Source organism: Vulpes vulpes, chromosome 1, assembly GCF_048418805.1.
Source record: "Vulpes vulpes isolate BD-2025 chromosome 1, VulVul3, whole genome shotgun sequence".
Classification (NCBI taxonomy): Eukaryota; Metazoa; Chordata; class Mammalia; order Carnivora; family Canidae; genus Vulpes; species Vulpes vulpes.
This window is the reverse complement of record NC_132780.1, coordinates 163467662-163489824: the sequence shown is the minus strand read 5'-3', so window position 1 is coordinate 163489824 and position 22163 is coordinate 163467662. Positions and strand designations below refer to the sequence as shown.

Genomic DNA, 22163 nt, shown 5'->3' with positions numbered 1-22163 from the left:
ATCATTGCATCATTTGCCTTCTATCTATCTACCTACCTACCTAGCCAGCTATCTATTGAGAAGAGGGGGTGTGAGAGCAGGACAAAAACGGAAGGAGAGGATGGGGAGAAGGAAAAAAACAAGGGAGATAAAATAAAAATTATGTTTTCCATTAGATTCATCAGATATTTTTAGTACTACATATTGTTTATATTGTAATTTAACAATTTGTCTTTTTCTACTCAAAGATGTTACACATTTCTCCTTACTGAAATTTATTCTTTTCATGTTTGACCATCTCTTCAGTGTTTATATGAATAATTTGGACATTATAATGTAAAAACTCAAACTTTTACTAACCTGAAGAACTTTACCCTGTGGACTTTCATCAAAAACCAGGGACTGTTGATATAAAGGATCAAGGGTTTTTCGTGCAATTCTTGTCTTCTTTTTGGCTATACAGGCCCCGTTTTCCAAAAGATATACTTTGACGTATGGAGCTGAACAAAGTAATATTTAACATATAAGAAGTTAATCCTTCAGTGAAATTGATTTGGAGAATGCTTTATTAGAGAATTAAAGATGTTTATTGAAAAGTTCCCCATTGATTATTTAAATCATTTTAAATTTCCAGTGCTCCATAAATTCTATTCTTTAAAACTCTTATGTTATCACTAGGCATTTTCTTCATTTCAAGTAAATGTATGCAAAGTTAATCTAAGACTGACTGACCTGAGATATAGCTGGCATCACAATTCAGGTGTATAACTTAAAGCCCATTGTTTCCTTTTTATGCTTAGAACTAAAAAAAAAAAATTCCTTTTCATTTGTGAATGTGCAGAAAAAAAACACAAGCTAAGAAACAATCATAACTAAACTTTTCTTAATTTGGTAATACTCTTCCTTATCCTTTCTGCAGAATAATTGTGCAAGGAAAACCCAAATCCGTTTTTATAGAATCAAAGAATACAGAAAAGCTGCTTTTTTAATCATTCAGATGATGTGAAGTGGAGCATATAGAATTCAAGTGCAGCAAATATTTTGATTTTTTTTGCTTATGTCAGATTCTCTTGTCCAAGCTCAGTACCACCTTTCCTTACCAGGTGTAGACTTGGAACCAGGTTTTTGCGTGAGACTTCGTGCTCTAATAACTTCAACTTCTAATTGGCCCTTTTTATCCTCCATTCCAATTTGTATGTCACCTGCAAGTGGAAAGGAAACAAAATGTTTCAGTTTCTTTGCAGTTACACAGAGTTGAAAAAATAGAGGTGTACGACAGACCCCATGATCCTCATGATCTTGATAAAAACCTTAATATTTAGAACCCCAGCTTTCACTTTTATTCCCCTGCCTCCAATCAGGTTTTGAAATGCTTCTCATTATTTTTCTGGTACTAATCCACATTATAAGAATCTCAAATTAGTTTAAAAATCACTTAATTACAATAATACTCAAGTATTTAAGTTATTCTTATACTCTGGTAAGATTTTTCTTTTTTTAAAAAAAGATTTACTTATTTAGTTATTTGAGAGAGAGAGAGAGAGAGCATGCACAAGAAGGGGAAGCAGCAGAGGGAGAAGCAGGCTCCCCACTAAGCAGGGAGCCCAATGAGGGGCTCTATCCTAGGACTCCAGAATCATGACCTGAGCTAAAGGCAGATGTTCAACCAACTGAGCCACCCAGGCTCCCCAAAGAGCACAAACAGAAAGAACTGCAGGCAGAGAGAGAGGGAAAAACAGGCTTCCCACTGAGCAGAGAGCCTGACATGGAGCTTGATCCCAGGACCCTGGAATCATGACTTGAGCCGAAGGCAGGAGCTTAACCAACTGAGCCAGCCAGGTGTCTGGTAAGATCTCTTATCCTTTATATAACCTAGTATACAATACTTTTTAGTAAAAAAAAAAAATGTATAATTATCTATATTTCCATTATCTAGAGAAAACCACTGTTAATGTTTTGGTGAACATCCTAGCAACCTCATAAATACTTTCTCTTTCTTAAATTAACTCCCTTCCTCCCTTCATTCCTTTCTCTCTCTCTCTCTCTCTCTCTCTCTCTCTCTCTCCCCCTACCTACCTACCTACCTATCTCTATCATGACCATATATCCTCAATTGACTATATGGACCAGTGAATGGGCATGTCATTACCTGTTTAACAAGATCCCTGTTGATGGAAATATCTATGGTTAGGTAGGTTATCTATCATAGGTTATATATGTTGTTGCTATTATAAATAGCACCACAATGAATAGCTTAATACAGAATTTTTGCACAATTGGTGTGCATTCTCAAATTTTTAATTATTGGGTCTATTTAAATGGACAACCAAAAATTCCATGCATATTGCCAAATATCCTTCAGAAAGATTGTGCCAGTTTGTACTACCACCAGAAGTATCTGTTTTCCTATATTTTACACCCACTAATAGGAGTATTAGGAATATGGTCTAATTTTTTCCAATCTGATGGTTAAAAAGTTATAATTTGCATTTCTTTGATTAATAGAGAAGCTGAACATATTTCTAAATATTTTTGGTTTGCATGCTTTCTCTTACACTTGCCTGTTCATATCCTTTGGCCATTTTTACTGAAGTGCTCACTGTTTTCTGATTGATATATTACTTGGATTTCTGTAAATGATAAACGTTAATTATTTCTAATTTTTTCTTAGTTAAATCATCTCTATTTTCTCAGTTGTGAATTCTCTTTATTTGCCAGGTCAGTTGATCAATTCTGTGGCTCTGGATTGTTCATTAGTTTTTTATAACTCTGTTTCAGACCTCAGCTCCCAGATGTCTCTTTTGTTTTTGTTTTAATCACATAGACACATAGTTAAAAAAGTCAAATTGTTCCGTAAGTCTTGTTATTAGTATAAAAGATTCCCATTCTCTCTCCCAACTTGCAGCCTTCCAAAGGTCACTGCCTTCAGAATTTTCAATATTTTTATCTGATTTATTTTTTACAACTTGGCATTTCCCTCTCTATTTATAAATACTATATATAATATATATATGTGTGTGTGTGTATATATATATATATATATTATAAAATACTATAATAAAAATAAAATACTATAATAAAAATAAAATACTATAATAAAAATACTTATATATATACACATATATATACAAGATTTTATTCATTCATTCATGAGAGACACACACACAGAGAGAGAGAGAGAGAGAGAGAGAGGCACAGGCAGAAGGAGAAGCAGGCTCCATGCAGGGAGCCTGATGTCTCCAGGAGCAAGCCCTGGGCTGAAGGTGGCACTAAACCGCTGAGCCACCTGGGCTGCCCTAAATACTATACTTATAAGGTATTTTCCTATTTTTCAGTTTTAGATATTATTACTAGCTTCTATCTTCAATCTCCCTCATTCTCTTCCTACTTCCACCATATACTTGACACTTTGTCATTATCCCAATATTAGACTATATAATTATGATTATGTAATTTTTTAAGTTCACCTAGCTCATCTTGTTGAGGTATACCCTCTGGTACTTTCTGAGCAATGTTGTGTATGAGGAAAATGTTTTGAGACCTTTCTTTGTCAAAGATTTATGACTAACTTTATTCACTTTGCATCATGTCTTAAGTTAGAAACAGGCATCAGAAATTAGAATAGTCATTTGAAACCAGCAATACCCTTGCTAAAATGTTGCTTCTCACTTATATTAATATTATAATACTATATTCTTTAAGGTTTTATTTATTTATTTATTTGAGAGAGAGACAGTGCAAAAGCAAGAGCAATGGGGAGGGGTAGAGGGAGAAGCAGACACCCTGCTGAGCAAGAAGCCAGATGTGGGGGAACTCCATCCCAGGATCCTGGGATCATGATCTGAGCTAAAGGTAGATACTTAACAGACTGAGCCACCCAGAGGCCCACTATTATGATACTTTAAATGACCTTGTCAATCATGAAACATCAATTTTCTTATGGAAAAAAAAATAATTCCTACCCATTGCAGGGGTGGCAAGGGTTTGACGGCCAACTAGCTGAGCTGGTCCCAATCCATCAAGAAAATCACTGAATTGACTGTCTGCTCCTAGTCGTACTCCAGGAAATATTAAGCTATTAGCAATGAAAAAAGAAATCAAAATGTTAGATCTTTTAAAATTCTTTTCATTAGCTTCCATTTGACTCCTAATTCTCTTCATGAGTCATAAACATTAGACAGTTTACATTGATTCTTTGCATTCATTGCCTCTGAACCAAGTATATGAAGCTCAGCAGTGATTGAGAAAAGGTCTAAATAAATTCTCAAGTTAAGAGCTGATGTTCTATTCAGAAGGGTTTAGCTACAGTTGATATACTAAAGTTTTCTGGAAATTTACAAATACAAATCCCTACATAAACATATTGCTGACATAAAATATAAGATGCAAATTTTTATATAATGAATTTCACATAAATAACTGTTCATGAACATTAAGTAACATTTATGCTAAATTTAAAAAATGCCTGATAATTTCTTCAACAAATGTGATAGTACAGTACAAGTTCTTATTTACAAGCAAAACTTGTTTAATTTATTCTTTTTTTTAGCGAACTACATTTTTATATTATCTGAGATTTTCATTCAGTTCAAATGGAAAAGAATTGATTAGACTATGTTCATTTCTTACTACATTTGACTGCCTGAATTCCCTGGGCTGAAGCTCCAGCAGGGAGTGACTATGCTTTTCTGGTTTATTGATGTATCCTGGGCAACAAGAACCATCCTTGCTATGTAGCTGGACTTCAGTAAGGATTTTTTGAATCAGCACATATCTATAGAGACGTATTGTTTCCAGTATACTTTCTCACATATTATTTCCTCACAATCAAGGGAATTGGGCGGGGGGGTACATACTATTATCACATCCAGAGACTATGAAAATCAATCTGTGAGAGGTTAAGTGGTTTATCCACAATGTAGATAAATATTGATTTATTAATTTTATATCAGAAAATAATGTCTCTGGTCTTCCATTTGCACATTGCATTATAATACTTCATCAATACTGGCATTTTGTCAGCAAGTTCATCTCCATAATTTTCGTTCCTGCTTATTTTTGGTCTTAGCTATATCTTGTTGGGAGTGTGCATACCAATCATTTAATCAAATAAACACACCTTTCTAGTGTAAAGCATGTCATGAACAACTTGGCATAATTTTATTTCATTTTCTGAGCAAAATAAAAAAGTGCCAGTAAAGTAAAATAAATTATTACTTTTAGATTGGTAAATGAGATTTTTGAATGGCAATAAATGAATATAGAAAATTTGTACGCAGTCAATCCCCAAGTAACCCAGTGCAGAATAATAATTACTTAGTTGTAAGATCTATCACCTCAGTAAAAGTTTGGTTTTATCAGAAAAATTCTCAAGCATAGAAAAATGCAAGGTTTTCTGCAAGATCTTTATGGAAAAGCAAGTAAGCAAAACACAAATCGAGTTATACTTTTTTCAAGATTAATTAATTTCAAAATAACTAAAACTCTTTAACCAGAAAAATAATGAGTAAGATAAATTCTGGGCTGTTTTCCTAAGATAAAGATGAGTTAGTGATGTTTTTAAAAACAAAAAGATTTAAGTAGCTATTATGAAAGTCTAAGACTTCCAACAACTCAGAACCCAAAACAGTCTGGAGAAAAGTAGGAATATAGGAAATTAGTTCTCACTTCTAAATTTTTTTTAAAGATTTTATTTATTTATTCATGAGAGACTCAGAGAGATAGCGAGGCAGAGACACAGGCAAAGGGAGAAGCAGGCTCCATGCAGGGAGCCTTATGCAGGACTCGGTCCCAGGACTCCAGGATTGCGCCCTGAGCTGAAGGCAGACACATAACCACTGAGCCACCCAGGTGTCCCTCATTTCTAAATTTTAATTCAGATTTTAGTGTCTTGGCCCGACAATGAGTTTCCTCACATGAAATAATACATTAAATGTGGCATTTCTACAATAAACATCCGGTTATGGACTGTTCTGAACTTTTTGGGATGATGGAGATCACTTTATTCATGTTAGCCCAGATTTTCTTCATACCTTTGAAAGTTCTGAGTGACCAGGAGAGGTGTGTCCCCGCATACGTATCACAAGAGATAAGGCTGTTTTAGAAGGGTTGAACTCCTAGTAAATAAAGAATCTGTACCATAACCATTGGCAGCTTTGTTATTTTACCCGTGACTACACAAACCATGGTCCTAAAGCCATACAGAGGTGCTAATATCACTTACTTTCCCTCGGAGCTGTAACTGTTGATGCTGCCATCAGTAGACTCTCGACTTGGTTGCCTTACCATCTTCCTCATTTCAGCTGCCATTCCTGTTTCTGTGCTTCTCTGGATGGTACTTTTTAACTTCTTGTGGCCTGACTCTGACAAGAGAGAGTAAAGGAAACTCTTAAGTTTTGTCTGGACAGTTTCTCCCTGAATACTGATTGATTCTGCAAATAAAATAATTATGCATAAAATTAAATGCTTACTCGGAAAAAGAGAGTCTAAGAGAATAATCTGATTAGCTAAATCTCTTTGCCAACATATGCTTTGGCCAAGAGGGGTAGCAGTGGAAGGTAGACCACTGCCTCAGTTCCAGAGACTACTTGAATCTCAGTGAACCAAAATGAATTTATTGACTTATTGCTGCTCAAGTTATCAACTGCAGTGAAAAACGATTTGCCACTGAACTGTCTTATGTGGAAATATAATGCTGAACAAAACAAAAGGTTTTTCCCAATCTGGAGTGTTCTGAACAGACCTAAATGAACAGGCCTTGTCCTTTTTTTTTTTTCTAAGATTTTCTTTATTTATTCAGAGACACACAGAGATGGGGGGGGGGGGCAGAGACACAGGCAGAGGGAAAAGCAGGCTCCATGCAGGGAGCCCGATGTGGGACTCGATCCCTGGACTCCAGGATCACGCTGGGCTGCCCCAGGCCTTGTCCTTTAAAGGGGAAGAGGCACAGGGAACCAAGTATGAAAAGTAACCAGTTTTGGCCATTTCTCAGCAATCTCATAAAGAGAAACAGTAGTGTTTTATTTAATGATTTTCAAAACACTTTACCATACACATTCTTTTTTGAGATGGCACATAGGAGGCATGTGCCTTTATGGAGGTAGAACAGGTATATCTTAACTCCAAGCCTTTATGGCTCTCTCATTGGTTTTTTGTCTCAGCTGCATGACTTCTGTTTGGCAGTTTTGGGTGTGAGTCTCTTTTGGTATTGTGAATTATAATGGCTGATCATTTTCTTGATAAACTCTAAGTTCAGAGCAACTTCATCAAGCCACTTTGAAATGCACTAACTGGCATTCTATTCATAGCATGGAAATGAAATTCTAAAACATTTGTTTGATTAAAGCAATATCAAAAGGTTAGACAAACACTTAGACTTTTAATACCTGCCACACTTTTTACATCCACACATCTGATATGAATTTCTGGTTTTCTTTCAGTTTTTCATATAGTATCATTTAATAGCCATTAATATATGAAAAAAGCTCTATATGCATAAACATGTATGTGCGTACACACACAAACTCTTCAACCCTCATACAGCCTCTGTAAAGCAGATGCTTCAAAACACTCATAAATAAACTATAGGAAACACTGCACGTTTTCCTCATTTTTTGGTCACTGTAATTTTGTTGTAGATTATTTAATAAAAAAAATTGGTTATACTATGTTCAGAATGCTGAATATTCTCTACATAAGAGCCACAGCAGTTTCTTAAAAACATAAATCTGAATATGCCATTCCCTTGCTTAAGAGTTTGTGCTTTTCTATTAACAAAATTAAAAGAAAATCCAAAACTGTTACTATGGCCCATAAAATGCCACATAACCTAACCCTTGCTCACCTCTCAGATCTCACACTGCCTCTCATTCCTGTGATCACTTCTCTCCAGTCACAGTCTTCCCACATTTTCTTGAACACTCCAAGCATGCTGCTTTCCTGTCTTTCCCTTCTGACTTTCTTGCCTTGCCCCCTCACTTTATTCAAGTCTCTGTGCCAATGTCACCCCCTCAGAGAGGCTTTTATTGATGCTTATCACTTTCTATCTCCTTGCTATGCTTGATATTTCTTTATAGCACTGCTCTGTCATTAAATTTCTATTTGTTTGCTGCCTGTTTCCCCAATTAGAATGCCATCTTTATGAGGAGAGGGACATTGTGAATGTTGCTCACTGTTATCCCTAGTATCTAGAACACTGGTATAAACTCAATAGCAAGATCACACATTTTCCTCATTCCTTAATACAAACATGTCTATATCTATTTTTTTTGTTAATGATTGCACCATTAGGTGGCATCAATAATTAAGCCATCTCCTAACTGAGGAGCATTGGGATGTTTGTAGTTGTTACAGGAGAGTTTTTTATAGAACAAATTTCCAGAAGTTGAATACTAGTGAAAGGATAGGAATCTGTTTAATCTTAATAGCTATTTCTAAATTGCCAAATAGAAACATTATAGTAATTTAAATCACTGCTACCAACATTCATATGGATGTACCCATTTTTCCATCTAAGGCTCAGGGATTCTCTACTTTTCCAAACCCTTCTAGTCTCTGTCTTGCCTATTTGACTCATCCTCGTAGAATTTGTACAATTACTGAATGCAGTGAATTCATTTATGGACATTCTAGTGCTGTTTTTTATTTATATATTTATTTGTTTGTATATTGTGCCTCCTTCTCAAAATGTAGTTCCTTTATGAAGTCACTATGGTAGAACAACATTTCATTCATACACACATATTGACTAGATTCCACTTGCAGAGTAAAGGCAAGCCCCAAGGGCGTATTATGAAAGCAAGCTAAGTGGAATTATGCAAGTGTTTCCCTGAAGCAGCAGGAGGCAATAAACCCAGGGTTGAACACCAAATTCTTATTGAGAACAAGGACTATCACAGCTAGGAAAATGAGGGCAAATTTTAAATCTAAATGGTGAGATGATGCTGGAAATTGGAGGAGAACAGTTAAGATCAATAGTGGGGAGGTTCAGGTCATTCATTCATCAGTTTTTCATTTATCCATCCATTCAACAAATATTTACTAGTACTTGTGATATGTACATGCTGTTCTAGGTGCTGGGGACATGATGAATGACAAATTTCCTGCTATCATGGAGCTGACATTCTAGTGTGTCTATACAATCAAGACAATGGACGAATAAATATATTCTTGGTAATAACTGCTATGGAAAAAAAACCAGGTAGGATGGGGGAGGGTATAGAAAGTGACAAGATAGAGCAGCAACGGTTTTATTATAAAGGGGTGAGGGTCTCATTAATCATCAGTGTGGAGGAAGTGAGGACACAAGCCATGAGGGAACAGGGAAGTAATACCCCTGGTGGGACTGGTAGTGGTGACTGTGGTGGGAAGGCTGTGAGTAAGGGTGGTCAGGAGAGGGCCCCTGTCTTCTTGGTCCTGCACAACTTTCCTCTGTAGTCTTTCCAATGTTGATGTTGGCTCTGGCCAAAAGGCTGTGTCACCAGAGATCTCAGGGCTCTGGGTACACCTGGCAGTGCAGGTGACAGGTGCAGAGTAGGCTCATCAAGTAGGCTATCATTTCCTAACACAGGGTTTCACAGAGTTGTCACTTATTACACATTTGTTCAATGAATGAAAAAAAAGTAAAGAATCTGTTAATTTGTTTATATCCTTTAATTGGGACATCAAGTATTCTTAAAGAAGGGTATATTTACAGGTTGCCCTAACATTCTTAGAACAGTTTTAAAACTTAATAGCTTCCAAAATGTAAATGCTACACAACTTGAGAAAACATCATTTGAGAAGTTGGTCATTGAACTTTCTTTTATACTTACTTTTATGAATTTGAATAATATATTTTTAATTGTAAAGTTTTTGTTTTAGTCCTTTTGAAAACAGCAAATAGGGACTGATACCTATCTCTTGTCTTATTCTTGTTAATAAATATCCAATAAAAAGATTTTTGATAAACTAAACAATTTTATAAAAGCCTAGGTAAAAACTGAATATAGTTCTAGCTACAAATCTGTCTTATTTAAATTCCCAACAACTTTAATACCATTTAGAATGCAAGGATTGGGAAGAACTTTGTTTTGTAGATGTGGAAACTAATTTTGGAGAAGTATACCTCATGCAACAAATACTTGTTCAGCACTTACACTCAGCCCAGCCTTTTAACCAGATACTGGTGATACAGCAATGAACACAACAGACAAAAATCCCTCTCCTAATGGAATGTACATTTCTAATAAGTAAAATAATTTGCTCAAAATGATTTGCTAGTTAGCAGCAGATGCTGGATTAGATCTTCTGAATCCCAATCTTATGACCATTCCTTTATACCATAGTTTAGGAAAACACAAAGTCTAATCTCATTTATTTTATGAACAGAACAATGGTTTAGCTACATAGATATTTTCATGTACACAATTTCATATGGGCTTACAAACTCACTTAAAAACTTTGTTAAAATCATATATATTCTATGTAAACACAAATATATATAATTATCTGTATATCTCTCTGTATATATGCTGTGATTATAGCATAAGTATATGTTCCGTATATGTAATTTAAAAAGTATCAATATAATGCATTAAACCATTAAATGAGATTACCATTATTTAACAATTATTTGTATCCATTGAAGGATCATCAACCTGGTTAAGACATGAAGTCTCCTATCAGATTATGACATGAAACCTTTGACTTGAAACTGCTGTCCCAAGTATTATATAAAGAACAAAGGGATTAGAAAACTAGCCTATTTTAATACTCTATATTCATGAACACATGAAAAATTAGTAAAATCCATATAATTTGGGAACAATTATTTTCCCCTGCTTTGGAAAAACAACTTTCCTTTATATAATGTTCTGGAATGTATAATTAATTATTTCTCTCTTTTCATAGTAAGAGATGTATGTTATATTGAGAAACACCCTGATACATTACTTTATTATGTAAATACTCATTAAGCAGTAACTAATCTTTTTTTAAAGATTTTATTTATTTATTCATGAGAGACACAAAGAGAGTGGCAGAAACATACGCAGAGGGAGAAGCAGGCTCCTGGTTTGTGGGGAGCCTGATGCAGGACTTGATCCTATGAGCTACCCAGGCACCAGCAAGTACCTAATCTAACAGGCATTTTTCTAGGTATTGGAGCTAGAACAGTAAGAAGACAGGATAGTGCATATAATAAACAATTAAAACAAATAAGTTATGATAATTTTAGAACTGGTAATCATCATGGAAAAAAAGTAAACCAAAGCAGAATAGACTGTCCCAGTAGAGTGAGTTACTTTTGACCAGCTGGGCAGAGAAGGACACTTCTGGATCTAATGGAAGTATTATCCAGACAGAAGGAGCAAGTGCAAGACCTTGAGGAGTGATTGACTTTCCTTGGCGGTCTGAGAAAGCTATGGGAAGCTGAAGTCATATGGATAAGGAGAAGATAGGGTGGAAGAGGGTGAAGGACAAGGTGGGGCATGGCCTGCTGGAAAAGACCTGGATTTTGTGCTGAGTGTACCGGGAGGCCACAGGGAAGGGTCAGGATATGATTTATAATTTTCAAAGGATCATTCTAGCTCTTATGTGCAGAATGAATTGTAGAAACTAGAAGTGGGAGCAGAGAGGAATTGGAAAGCTACTTTCCTACCTACGAAGAGATAAATAGTGGCTTAGGTTAGGGAAACAGCAGTGGAGATAGGGAAGAGGGTAAGCTTTGATTATATTTTGAAGTGGATATGACAGTATTTGCTCTATTAGATGTACAAGAAGTTCAGATAAAAACACATCAATTAACTTTCAGGTTTTTAGTTAACTAGTTGATAGTAGTGTCATTTACTGGAAAGGAAGAGGAATTCATTATGAGTGGTGAAAATGATGAGTTCTCTCTTGGATGTTTGAGGGGCTTCCTAAGTAGCCATGTGGAGAGTAAAGTAGGAAGTATGTGCATGAGTCAGGACCATGAGGGATAGGTCAACCAGTAGTTAGACAGACAGTATATACTGGCATGCAGATGGAATTAAAATCTATCACAGATGGAATTAAAATCTATCATAGTAAATGAAATAGGGAGGAAGTATAGAGAGAGATAAAAAGAGTAAGCAAAATAAAGCCTGGGATATTTCCTATTTTTAGAGAGGTCCAGAAGAAAATCAAGACTGTTAAAGAGCCTTAAGGGAAGATGTTTTAAGGCATGGGGTAAAATAGGTAAGTGTCATGGTGCAGAAATCACAAGAATAAAGTGTTAGAAGTAAAAAAAAAAAAAGTATTGTCTACTACCTAGAATTTTAGTAAGAAACAGTAAGAATTTTAGAAAGGCACCTGAGTGGCTCAGTCAGTTAAGCATCTGCCTTTGGGCCAGGTCATAATCTCAGGGTCCCAGGAACTAAGTCCCATGTAGGACTCCCTGCTCTTGGGGAGTCTGCTTCTTCCTCTTCCTCTGCCTCTCCCCCATCCCCACCAGTGCTCAAGCACTCATTCTCTCCTTCTCTCAAATAAATAAATAAAATCTTAAATAAGAAAAGACACAGACAGAAGTGATGATAGAGTTTGACTTAATGGAAATCACTGATTTCAAGAGTAGATTTGGTGAAGCAGTAGGGCTGGGAGCCTGAAAGGAATGGCCAGTCAGAAAAGAGAATGAGACACAGTAAGTAGAGGGAGTTTCCATGACTATTTTGAAAAGGTTTGCTGTGACTGAGAGGTAGGTTGGAGAATTGCATAGGATATGTAGAGGTTATCTATTTTTTAAGATACGTGACATTAGAGCCTGTTTCTATACAGATGGGAATGATTGAATGCACAAGATAAAACATTAAAATTTTTAGATCTAATATTATTGGTTGGAAAGGTGGATAAACATAGATAATGTCTGCTAAATCATCATTCAAAGTATTCTCTAATGCCAAATGAATAGTCAATTTCATCAATTAATTGGAAAAATCAGTAAAAGAATATCATTTAACTGATTAAACAGTTCAGATCCGAAAGATAAATGCAGTAATATCCTGTTAGCTCACAAAGAAAAACTAGAAGTAGATGCAGTCTTTTGGTAATCCTGAGAATGAAACTGAGATCAGTGATAAAAATTAAATATTTTTTATGTACAGAGACAAAATTGTTATGTTTTTAAAAAGAAAAGTTGTTGTAGTTAATATGTTTTGGTCATTCATTCCCTTGTTTACTTATTCAACAAACTATTCTCGGAGTGTTTTGGCTCCAGTACCGTATATACGGAAGAGTAGAAAGGAGAGGCCTTATCCGCAACCATGTTGTTGCCTAGTAGGAGAGACTGACACACAGAAGTTTGTGATTCAGCATAATTAAAACAGAGGACTTATTTTATATTTATTTAGCTTTAGGTATTTGTTTTACGTATATTCAATAATATGGAGAGAGGAAGAAAAAGGGGAGAGAAGGAACAATTTAAACAGTGAGTGTGAGTCTGTGCTTGCTCTGCCACTAAATGAGCATGGAACCTGGTGAGATCAGGAGATGAGAAATGCAAATCTTCTCTTCCTTTACTTTGTTCCTGAAGATAATTCTGGTGCTTATGATGATCTCTAAAATAGGCTTCCTAAAAAAAAAACAAAAGAAAACAAAAAAAACCAAAAAAAACAAACCAACCACTTTATCTGGTGTTCAAAGTAGCAGCAATTACAGTTAAACTCACAGTATTGGATATGCTGAGAGAATAGGTATCCAAGGGATTTGAAAAGGAAATTTTAACTCCATGCAGATGGTGGATGGGGGTGGTATTTGTATTTTAGGCTAAGAGAGCAGTATATTTAAAGGTCCTGACATGATAGAGAACATAGCCTCTTGAGAAAACTACATTTCCAGAATGACCAGGGTTCTGTCAATGATGAGAGTTGAAGCTAGAGGGGTGGCAGGCGGGCAGGCTCACACGGGACCTTTCCTATAATGCTCTCAAGTGTACAGTATGTATCATTTGGGTGGCTATTGTATTGTTATTTATTAATGTTGTTAATGATCTCAAGGTCTTGGTCTTCCTAATGCCAATATTATCCCAATAACGTTGTGTGTAATTTGTATTATATGCAATATGATACAGGAGTATTGTCAAAGGTCTTTAGTAATCATTCTCTAAAAGAAAGCATTCAGCAGTTCCCCTTTGTTGTCAGATGCTTCTAATGTTGTCATAACCACATAGAAATCTTTATAAGGTAGTCTGTTCTAATAGTGTCATGGGTTTTCTTTCTTAGTTTTTAAACAAACAAGTGTTCCTTTTGTGTTATGCCAAAGTTTTAAAAATGTATTTCATCCCAAACCAGATAAGTACAACTTGTAAAAATTTCATACATCTGAAGATTATTTTTACAAAATTGCATGAGGCCTCTTTGACTTTTTGGTCTCCCTCATTTATCCTCTATGTTAATTCTACAAGCAATAAAGTTCACAACTTTCCTTTCCTCGTCTCATTTTCTAGAGAGATTTATAATGAAAGAAATAAAATGGTCAAGAAAATAAAAATAGTATCATTAAGAATATTTCTGTGAGATGATGGAATAAATTCCCTTACTGATATTTTCAGAATACTTCAAAATCTTTCTCAGTGATGTGCCTATCCTCTTTTATTTCACTGTCATAACCTGAAAGAGGTAGTTTTCTCTTGCTGCCATATACTTTAAGTTCTCTACAGATACAACTCTAGAAAAGGGATTCATGCATACTGAACACTGATCTGTATTTTTCCAGTTCTTCTGTGGCTAATAGTTATTCTTTGGTAAGAGACCCGGTATTGTTCTGAGCCAAGGTAATGCCTGTCTGTCCTATCTGCTCAGTTCATTCAACCACACTTGAGCTTTTCAGCAAAACATTTGCCAGTGTCACACTGAGTTTTCATTTTTCCTCTTGCCTGGCTGGTGAAAATGTAAGCAATAGCAAGTTTAAGATGCTCTTTTAAATAATCTTCATACTGAATTTAGTAAGGCTGCCAAAAAATATTTAGATGAAGAGGTTTATTGTCACTGAAACATACTACCTGTACCACATTCTATTTTGGGCAAAGCTGTAAGATGGGGGAGGTCAAATGCTGCACTTCTCACTGCTGCCAATTGATTTTGTAGCTTCAGTGTTTACAAAGAGTTTCCATATTATGGACTACTCCTCCCACCCCCGCCATTCATACATTGAGAAAATAGATTGCTATTTCAGAATATGACTGAATTTGGTGACAGAGCCTTTAAAGGGTGATAAAGTTAAAATAACCCTGCTAGCGGGGGCTCGAATCCCCACCTTTTTGGTTTTCTTATGAGAAGAAGGCATTAGGACACAGAAAGGCACCATCATGTGAAGAGGGCAGCTGTTTGCAAGCCAAGAAGAGAGGCCTCAGAGGAAAGCAAACCTGCCCACACCTTGATCATAGACTTCTAGCATCTAGAACTGTGAGAATATAAATTTCTGTTATTTTAACTGCCCCATGTATGGTATTTTGTTATGGCTGCCTTAGCAAACTAATGAATCTAGGGAGTGGATATTGTTAGTTTAACACTCTAAAGCCATCCCCTTATTTATTCAATGTGATGATTTAAATATCTTTTAAAGCACCTATGGATATGTCATCACCTGAATGGTCTGAGGGTGAGATTAAGCCCCAAATAACAGGATGAATTTGTTTCAGATATCCTTGATTAAAAAAATGGTCTGAAGTATAGCTGAATATACCTAAAACATTTACCAACAATCCTTGAGGTTCAGAAAATAAGGCTTTATATATATTTTCCCAGGAGTAGTAAAAAAAACCCACATTTATATCAATTTTTTTCTGTCTCCTTTAGCCTAAATTAATACCTTAGATGAATCTGGGTTTCATTTATTGATTATAAACCTAGAATATCTCCTTACTATCAACCATTCTGGTTGTAAAAATAAAACAATAATTTAGGCTACATCTTGTTTTATTGTATATTTTTAATTTAAAAATTTTTGTTTAAATTCAGGGTATTGCTATTTAGAGAATCTTTCCTCCTATCCAGGTTCAAAAGGCAGCCTAAGATTCCAAGGGCTGGCTGAACAGGAAATTATTTGAGAGGTAATTCTGAAATTTGAATGTCTGGATTCAAGTACCAGCTTTACCATATGTTAGTTCTGTGGCTGTAGGCAGCTTACTTCACCTCTCTCTGTATGCCTCACCTTCCTCCATCTATGAAAGGGGAGGGATAATAATACCTAGCTCACAGGATGATTTTGAGTAGTAATTGAGATAATCCATGTAAAGCACTCAGGACAGTGTTCTGTACCTATTTAAGTTAAATACTGTTACAACAATAAGATCTCCAGTATTTTGTACAGATTAAGTTTTCAAGTTGAATGATGATAATTCCTCCTGCTCTACTCAAAGCACATGTTCCTGTGCATCATATTTAACTCAAAATATTTAGAATGAAGCATAATTAAATTGCAACATGTCACAGAGACTACTTGTGTCCCCAGTACCCATTCTGACCCTTTTCTCTTAGTGATAGAATTTCCCCATCCTACAAGCTAAAGACCAACTGCATATCCCTTTCCCTCTCCCCTCTTGATGGCATGGGGACATAATGGTGGGAGCTGCAGCAACTACTCTGGACCTCAAGATGGAAGCACTTGTTGAATTGGCACCACCTGGATGCCTGACATGATGGAGCCACTATAACCCAGACTGGACTGTCCGGTTATATGACAGTCTTCATTAAGCCACTGTATCTAAGGGTATCTTGTTACAGCAGCCTATCCTGTATCATAGTACATAGTACTCTAAATAAAAACCAATAGGGGATTTAAAAAATTAGCAATTTTGTGAACAGTACTGTCAATACTTTAACTTTGGATAAGAAATTGGGGTTATATTAGATTGTTCCTCTATAGTTTTATATTTGGAAGAATAAGACTCTTCTAACAATAAAATTAATGGGAATTTTTCTTCCTTATGACATGTGAGAATATGCAGGGTTAGAAGGGGAGAAACTAGCAATAAATAATGTTCATTAAATATCATTACTGTAGATAGATCTTCTGGGAAAGATAGTAGAGTAGGAGGATCATTGGCTCACTTTGTCCCATGGCTACACCTAGATAACACCTACATCAGTGTAAATAACCCAGAAAATAACCTGAACACTGGCAGAACAGACTCTCCACAGCTAATGTAGAGAAGAGCCCACACTGAAGATGGTAGGAAGGGCAGAGATGGGTTGGGAGCCAAATGGACTCACAGGAGAGGCTGTGAGAGGGAGGAATGCTTTGGACATGAAGAGGGGAGAAGAGCACCAAGGTATGGGGACCCCATACTGGGAAAATGAGTTCCCATAACTTTGTCTTTGAAAAACAGAAGGGCCTAACTCTTTGAGTTCTTATAACCAGTGGGGCTTAACACCTGGAACTTTTTTTTTTTAAGATTTTATTTATTTATTCATGAGAGACACACACACACACACACACAGAGGCAGAGACATAAGCAGAGGGAGAAGCAGGCTCCATGCAGGGAGCCTGACGTGGGACTGGATCCTGGGTCTCCAGGACCACACCCTGAGCTGAAGGTGGCGCTAAACCGCTGAGCCACTGGGGCTGCTCAATACTTGGAACTTTAAAAATCAGTGGGCTTGGCTCTGTGAGAGCTGGAGGGGAAGAAGAAACCGAGTCCTTACCCTTAAAGAGACAGCATAACAAACATCTCCACTGAGATACAGCACAGAAGCAGTAGTATGAAAATCACCTAGGGTATATAGGAAGGAGATTTGTTTACTAATTTCAGAGCATAGTGCTGGAGGGGCAGAGATCATTAGGAGACTTCTCCAAGAAAAAGAGAGCTGATGGATGCCATTTTCCTCCTTCATCCCCAAGCCTAGATACTCAGAACACCTGTGGGAACTAGCACAGCATGAACAGTCTTCATCCAGCTTGCTAACAGCACGCCCCCTCCCTTCTGCCCTGTATGCTATGTGGATTCACACTCTCCATCAAAGCTTATGCAGGAGTTTTTCTGGGTGGCTGCAGCTCTCTCCCCAGAGCAGACAGGCATGGACTTTGCTAACAGTGAGCTCCACCCCTGTGCTCTCCTGCATACCTGCCCCCTCCAATACATTCTTGGCTATAGCCCGTCCAGAAGGTGTCACAAGCCCAGCAGGATGCAAGCACCCCCGACAGGGGGCAGTACCACTCTGAAGTGACTCCTGACCCAAGGAGAGGGGAAGATGACCACACATACCAGGCCAATTGTGGTCCCAACAGTGGGCTGGGGGCAGAGCTCTGGTCTGAATGCAAGCAGCACCCATTAGTGAAAGCTTTCAGGAACAACACAGGGAAAATGCCATGTAGTTCAGTGCAACTACATCTCTGGCAAACTCCTGGTTTGACTCAACTCAAACCCAACGTGGCTTTAGACTGGCCCACTCATGACAAGGGACCAAATCCTGCCTACAACATGCAAAGAGAGTCATTGCAGATGACTGAAGGCAAAAGCGGCTCAGCCACAACAGCAGGGCACATGCAACACCCATAGGAGACACCCATGAAATGCCAGTTTCTGGTGAATGGGGGACATTGCACTGCAGGGCAATACAGGACCCTCTTCTTCATAAGGCCATTACTTTTAAGAGCAGGAGATGTAGCCGACTTACCTAATACATAGAAACAGAGTTAGAAAAAATGAGGAGACAGAGGAATATGTCCCAAATGAAAGAACAGGACAAAATCACAGCAAGAGAGCTAAATGAAATGGAGATAAGTAATATGCCTGATAGAGAATTTAAAGTAATGGTCATAAAAATATTAGACTTGAGAAAAGAGTGGAAGACCCTCAACAAAGAGATAGAAAATGTAAAAAAGAACCAAAAAAGATGAAGAAATCAATAACTGAAATTAAAAATACACTATATGGAATAAATAACAGACTTGAGGATACAGAAGAACAGATCAGTGACCTGGAGGAGAGAATAGTACAAAGTAATCAAGCTGAATGGGAGAGGGGAAAAAACTAAGAAAAAATGAAAATAGACTATGGGAACTCAGCAACACCATTAATAATAATAACATTTGCATTATAGCGGTCACAATAAGAGAAGAGAGAGCAGAAGGGGCAGAAAATTTATTTGAAGAAATATTAGCCAAAAATTTCCTCAATCTGGGGAAGGAAACAAATTCAGATTGAGGAAGCACATAAAACCCCCAACAAAAGCAACTCAAGGAAGGGTCTGCATCAAGACACATAATAATTAAAATGGCAAAAAGTAGTGACACAGAATTTTAAAAGCAGCAAAAGAAGACAGTAACTTATGAGGGAAACCCCATAAGGCTGATTTTTCAACAGAAACTCTGCAGGACAGAAGACAATAACATGAAATATTCAAAGTGCTGATAGAAAAAAAATCTGCAGCCAAGAAGATGCTGTTCAGCAAAGTTATCATTCAGAATAGAAGGAGAGATAAAGAGTCCCAAACAAACGTTAAAGGAATTCCTGACCACTAACCCAGTTCTGCAAGAAATGTTGAAAAGGACTCTTTGAGTGGAAGGGAAAAGACTATACGTAGGAGGAAGAAAAGTAGGAAGCACAAAAACTGTAAAATTAAGTATATCTATAAAAATCAGCCACAAAATAAGAGGATGTGAAGTATGACACCATATACCTAAGAGATGGAGGGAAGAAGAGTAAAGAATAGGTTCAAACTTAAGCAACTGTCAACTTTATATAGACTACTATAAGCATAAGATGTTATATATAATCCTAATGGCAACCACAAATCAAAAACCAGTAATAGGTATGCAAAAAACAGAAAGGAATCCAAATATATCACGAAAGAAAGCCAGCAAGAGAGAAGACAGCAAGAGAAGAAACATGGAAGAACTTCAAAAACAACCATAAAACAAGTAACAAAATGTCAATAAATATATACCTATCAATAAATACTTTGAATATAAATGGACTAAATGCTATAATCAAAAGACACAGGGTAACAGAATGGGTAAAAAAGCAAGACCCATTTATCTACTGCCTATTAGAGACTCATCTTTACACTTCCTATTACAAACATATGCAGATTGAAAGTGAAAGGATACAAATGAAGTGAAAAGAGAGCCAGGGTAGCAATACTTATATTGGATGAAATAGATATTAAAATAAAGACTGTAACAAGAGACAAAGGATACCATAATATCTTAAACGGGACAATCCAACAAGAAGATACAATTGTAAATATTTATGTACCCAACATGGGTGCACCCAAATACATTAAGCAGTTAATAATAAACATACTGGGAATAATCAATAGTAATACAAGAATAGTAGGATTTTTTTTTTATAATAGTAGGAAATTTTAACACCTCACTTACATCAATGGATAGATCATCCAAACAGAAAGTAAGGACACAGAGGCTTTGAATGACACACTAAACGAGGTGGATTTAATAGACATATTCAGAATGTTCCATCCCCCAAAAGCAGAATGCATGTTCTTTTCAAGTACATATGAACATTCTTTAAAATACATCCTACAATAGGCCACAAAACAAGTCTCAACAAATTGAAAAAATCAGTTATAACGTGCATCTTTTCTGACCACAATGCTGTGAAACTAGAAATCAACCACAAGAAAAAATATGGAAAGGAGACAAATACATGGAGGTTGAATAACATGCTACTAAACAATGAGTGAGTCAATCAATAAATTGAAGGAGAAATCAAAATATACATCGAGACAAATGAAAATGAAAACACTATAGTCCAAAATCTTTGGGTCAGAGCAGAAGCTGTTCTAAGAGGAGAGTTTATAGCAATATAGGCCTACCTCATGAAGCAAGAATAATCCCAAACAACCTAATCTTACCCCTAAAGAAGCTAGGTGTAACAAGACCCAAAACTAGTAGAAGGAAAGGAATAGTAAAGATTAAAGCAAAACTAAATGAAATTGCAACAACAACAAAACAATAGAAAAGATCAATGAAACAAGGAGTTGGTTCTTTGTAAAGATCAATAAAATTGAAAACCTGCAGTGAGACTAATTAAAAAAAGATGAGAAAGAGAGAGAGAGAGAACTCAACTAAACAAAATCAGAAGCTAAAGAGGAGAAATAACAACTGACACCACAGGAATACAAATGATTATGAGAATATTATAAAAATTATATGCCAATAAATTGGACAATCTAGAAAAAATGTATAAATTCCTAAAAACATATAATCTCTCAAAACTGAATAAGGAAGAAATAAAAAATACAAATAGGCTTATTACTAGCAATGAAATTTAATCAGTAAAACAAACAAACAAACAAACAATAAAACAAACTCCTAAAAACAAAAGTCCAGGACGCAATGGTTTCACAGGTGAATTCTACCAAACATTTAAAGAAGAGTTAATACCTATTCTTTACAAACTATTCCAAAAAAATAGAGAGGAAGGAAAACTTTCCAATTCATTCTGTGAAGCCAGTATTACCCTGATACCAAAACCAGATAGAAACACTACTAAAAAAGAGAAGTACAGGCCAAAACCTCTGATGAACATAGATGCAAAAATCCTAAACAAAATATTAGCAAACTGAATCCAACAATACATCACAAAATCATTCACCCTGATCAAGTGGGGTTCATTTTGGGGATACAAAGGTGGTTCAGTATTTGCAAATCAATCAACATGATACATCAAAAACAGAAAGGATAAATATCATATGATCATCTCTGTAGATGCGGAAAAAGCATGTGACAAAGTACAATATGTATTCATGATAAAAACTTTCAACAAAGTAGGTTTAGAGGGAACATACCACAACATAATCAATTCCATAAAGGAAAACCCCACAGCAAACATCATACTCAACAGGAAAAACTGAGAGCTTTCCCCCATGGTCGGGAACAAGACAAGGATGTCCACTCTCACCACTTTTATTCAACATAGTGCTGGAAGTCCTAGCTACAGCAATCAGACAGAAAAAAAATAAAAAGCATCCAAATTGGTAAGGAAGAAGTAAAACTTCCACTATTCGCAGATGGCAAACTATATATAGAAAACCTAAAGACTCCACCAAAAAATTACAAATACTCATAAGTGAATTCAGTAAAGCTACAGGGTACAAAATCAATACACAGAAATCTATTGCATTTCTATGCATTAATAATGAAGTAGTAGAAAAAGAAATTAAGAAAACAATCCAATTTACAACTGCTTCAAAAATAGTAAGATACCTAGGGATAAACCTAGGAGG

At 36.2% G+C, this 22163-nt stretch overlaps 1 protein-coding gene across 50 annotated transcripts in view; it reads right to left on the bottom strand.

Annotated features, from left to right (window-relative positions):
- The window catches only part of RIMS1 (regulating synaptic membrane exocytosis 1), a 471964-nt gene that overhangs the window by 3545 nt on the left and 446256 nt on the right, over positions 1-22163 (bottom strand). For all 50 annotated transcript variants that reach the window (XM_072735185.1, XM_072735168.1, XM_072735249.1 and 47 more), the window contains 4 exons: positions 6203-6341; positions 3942-4054; positions 1080-1181; positions 340-479 (listed from right to left, as the gene is read on the bottom strand). In XM_072735185.1, coding sequence (XP_072591286.1) covers positions 340-479; positions 1080-1181; positions 3942-4054; positions 6203-6341 — 494 coding nt within the window. The remainder of the gene's footprint in view (positions 1-339; positions 480-1079; positions 1182-3941; positions 4055-6202; positions 6342-22163) is intronic.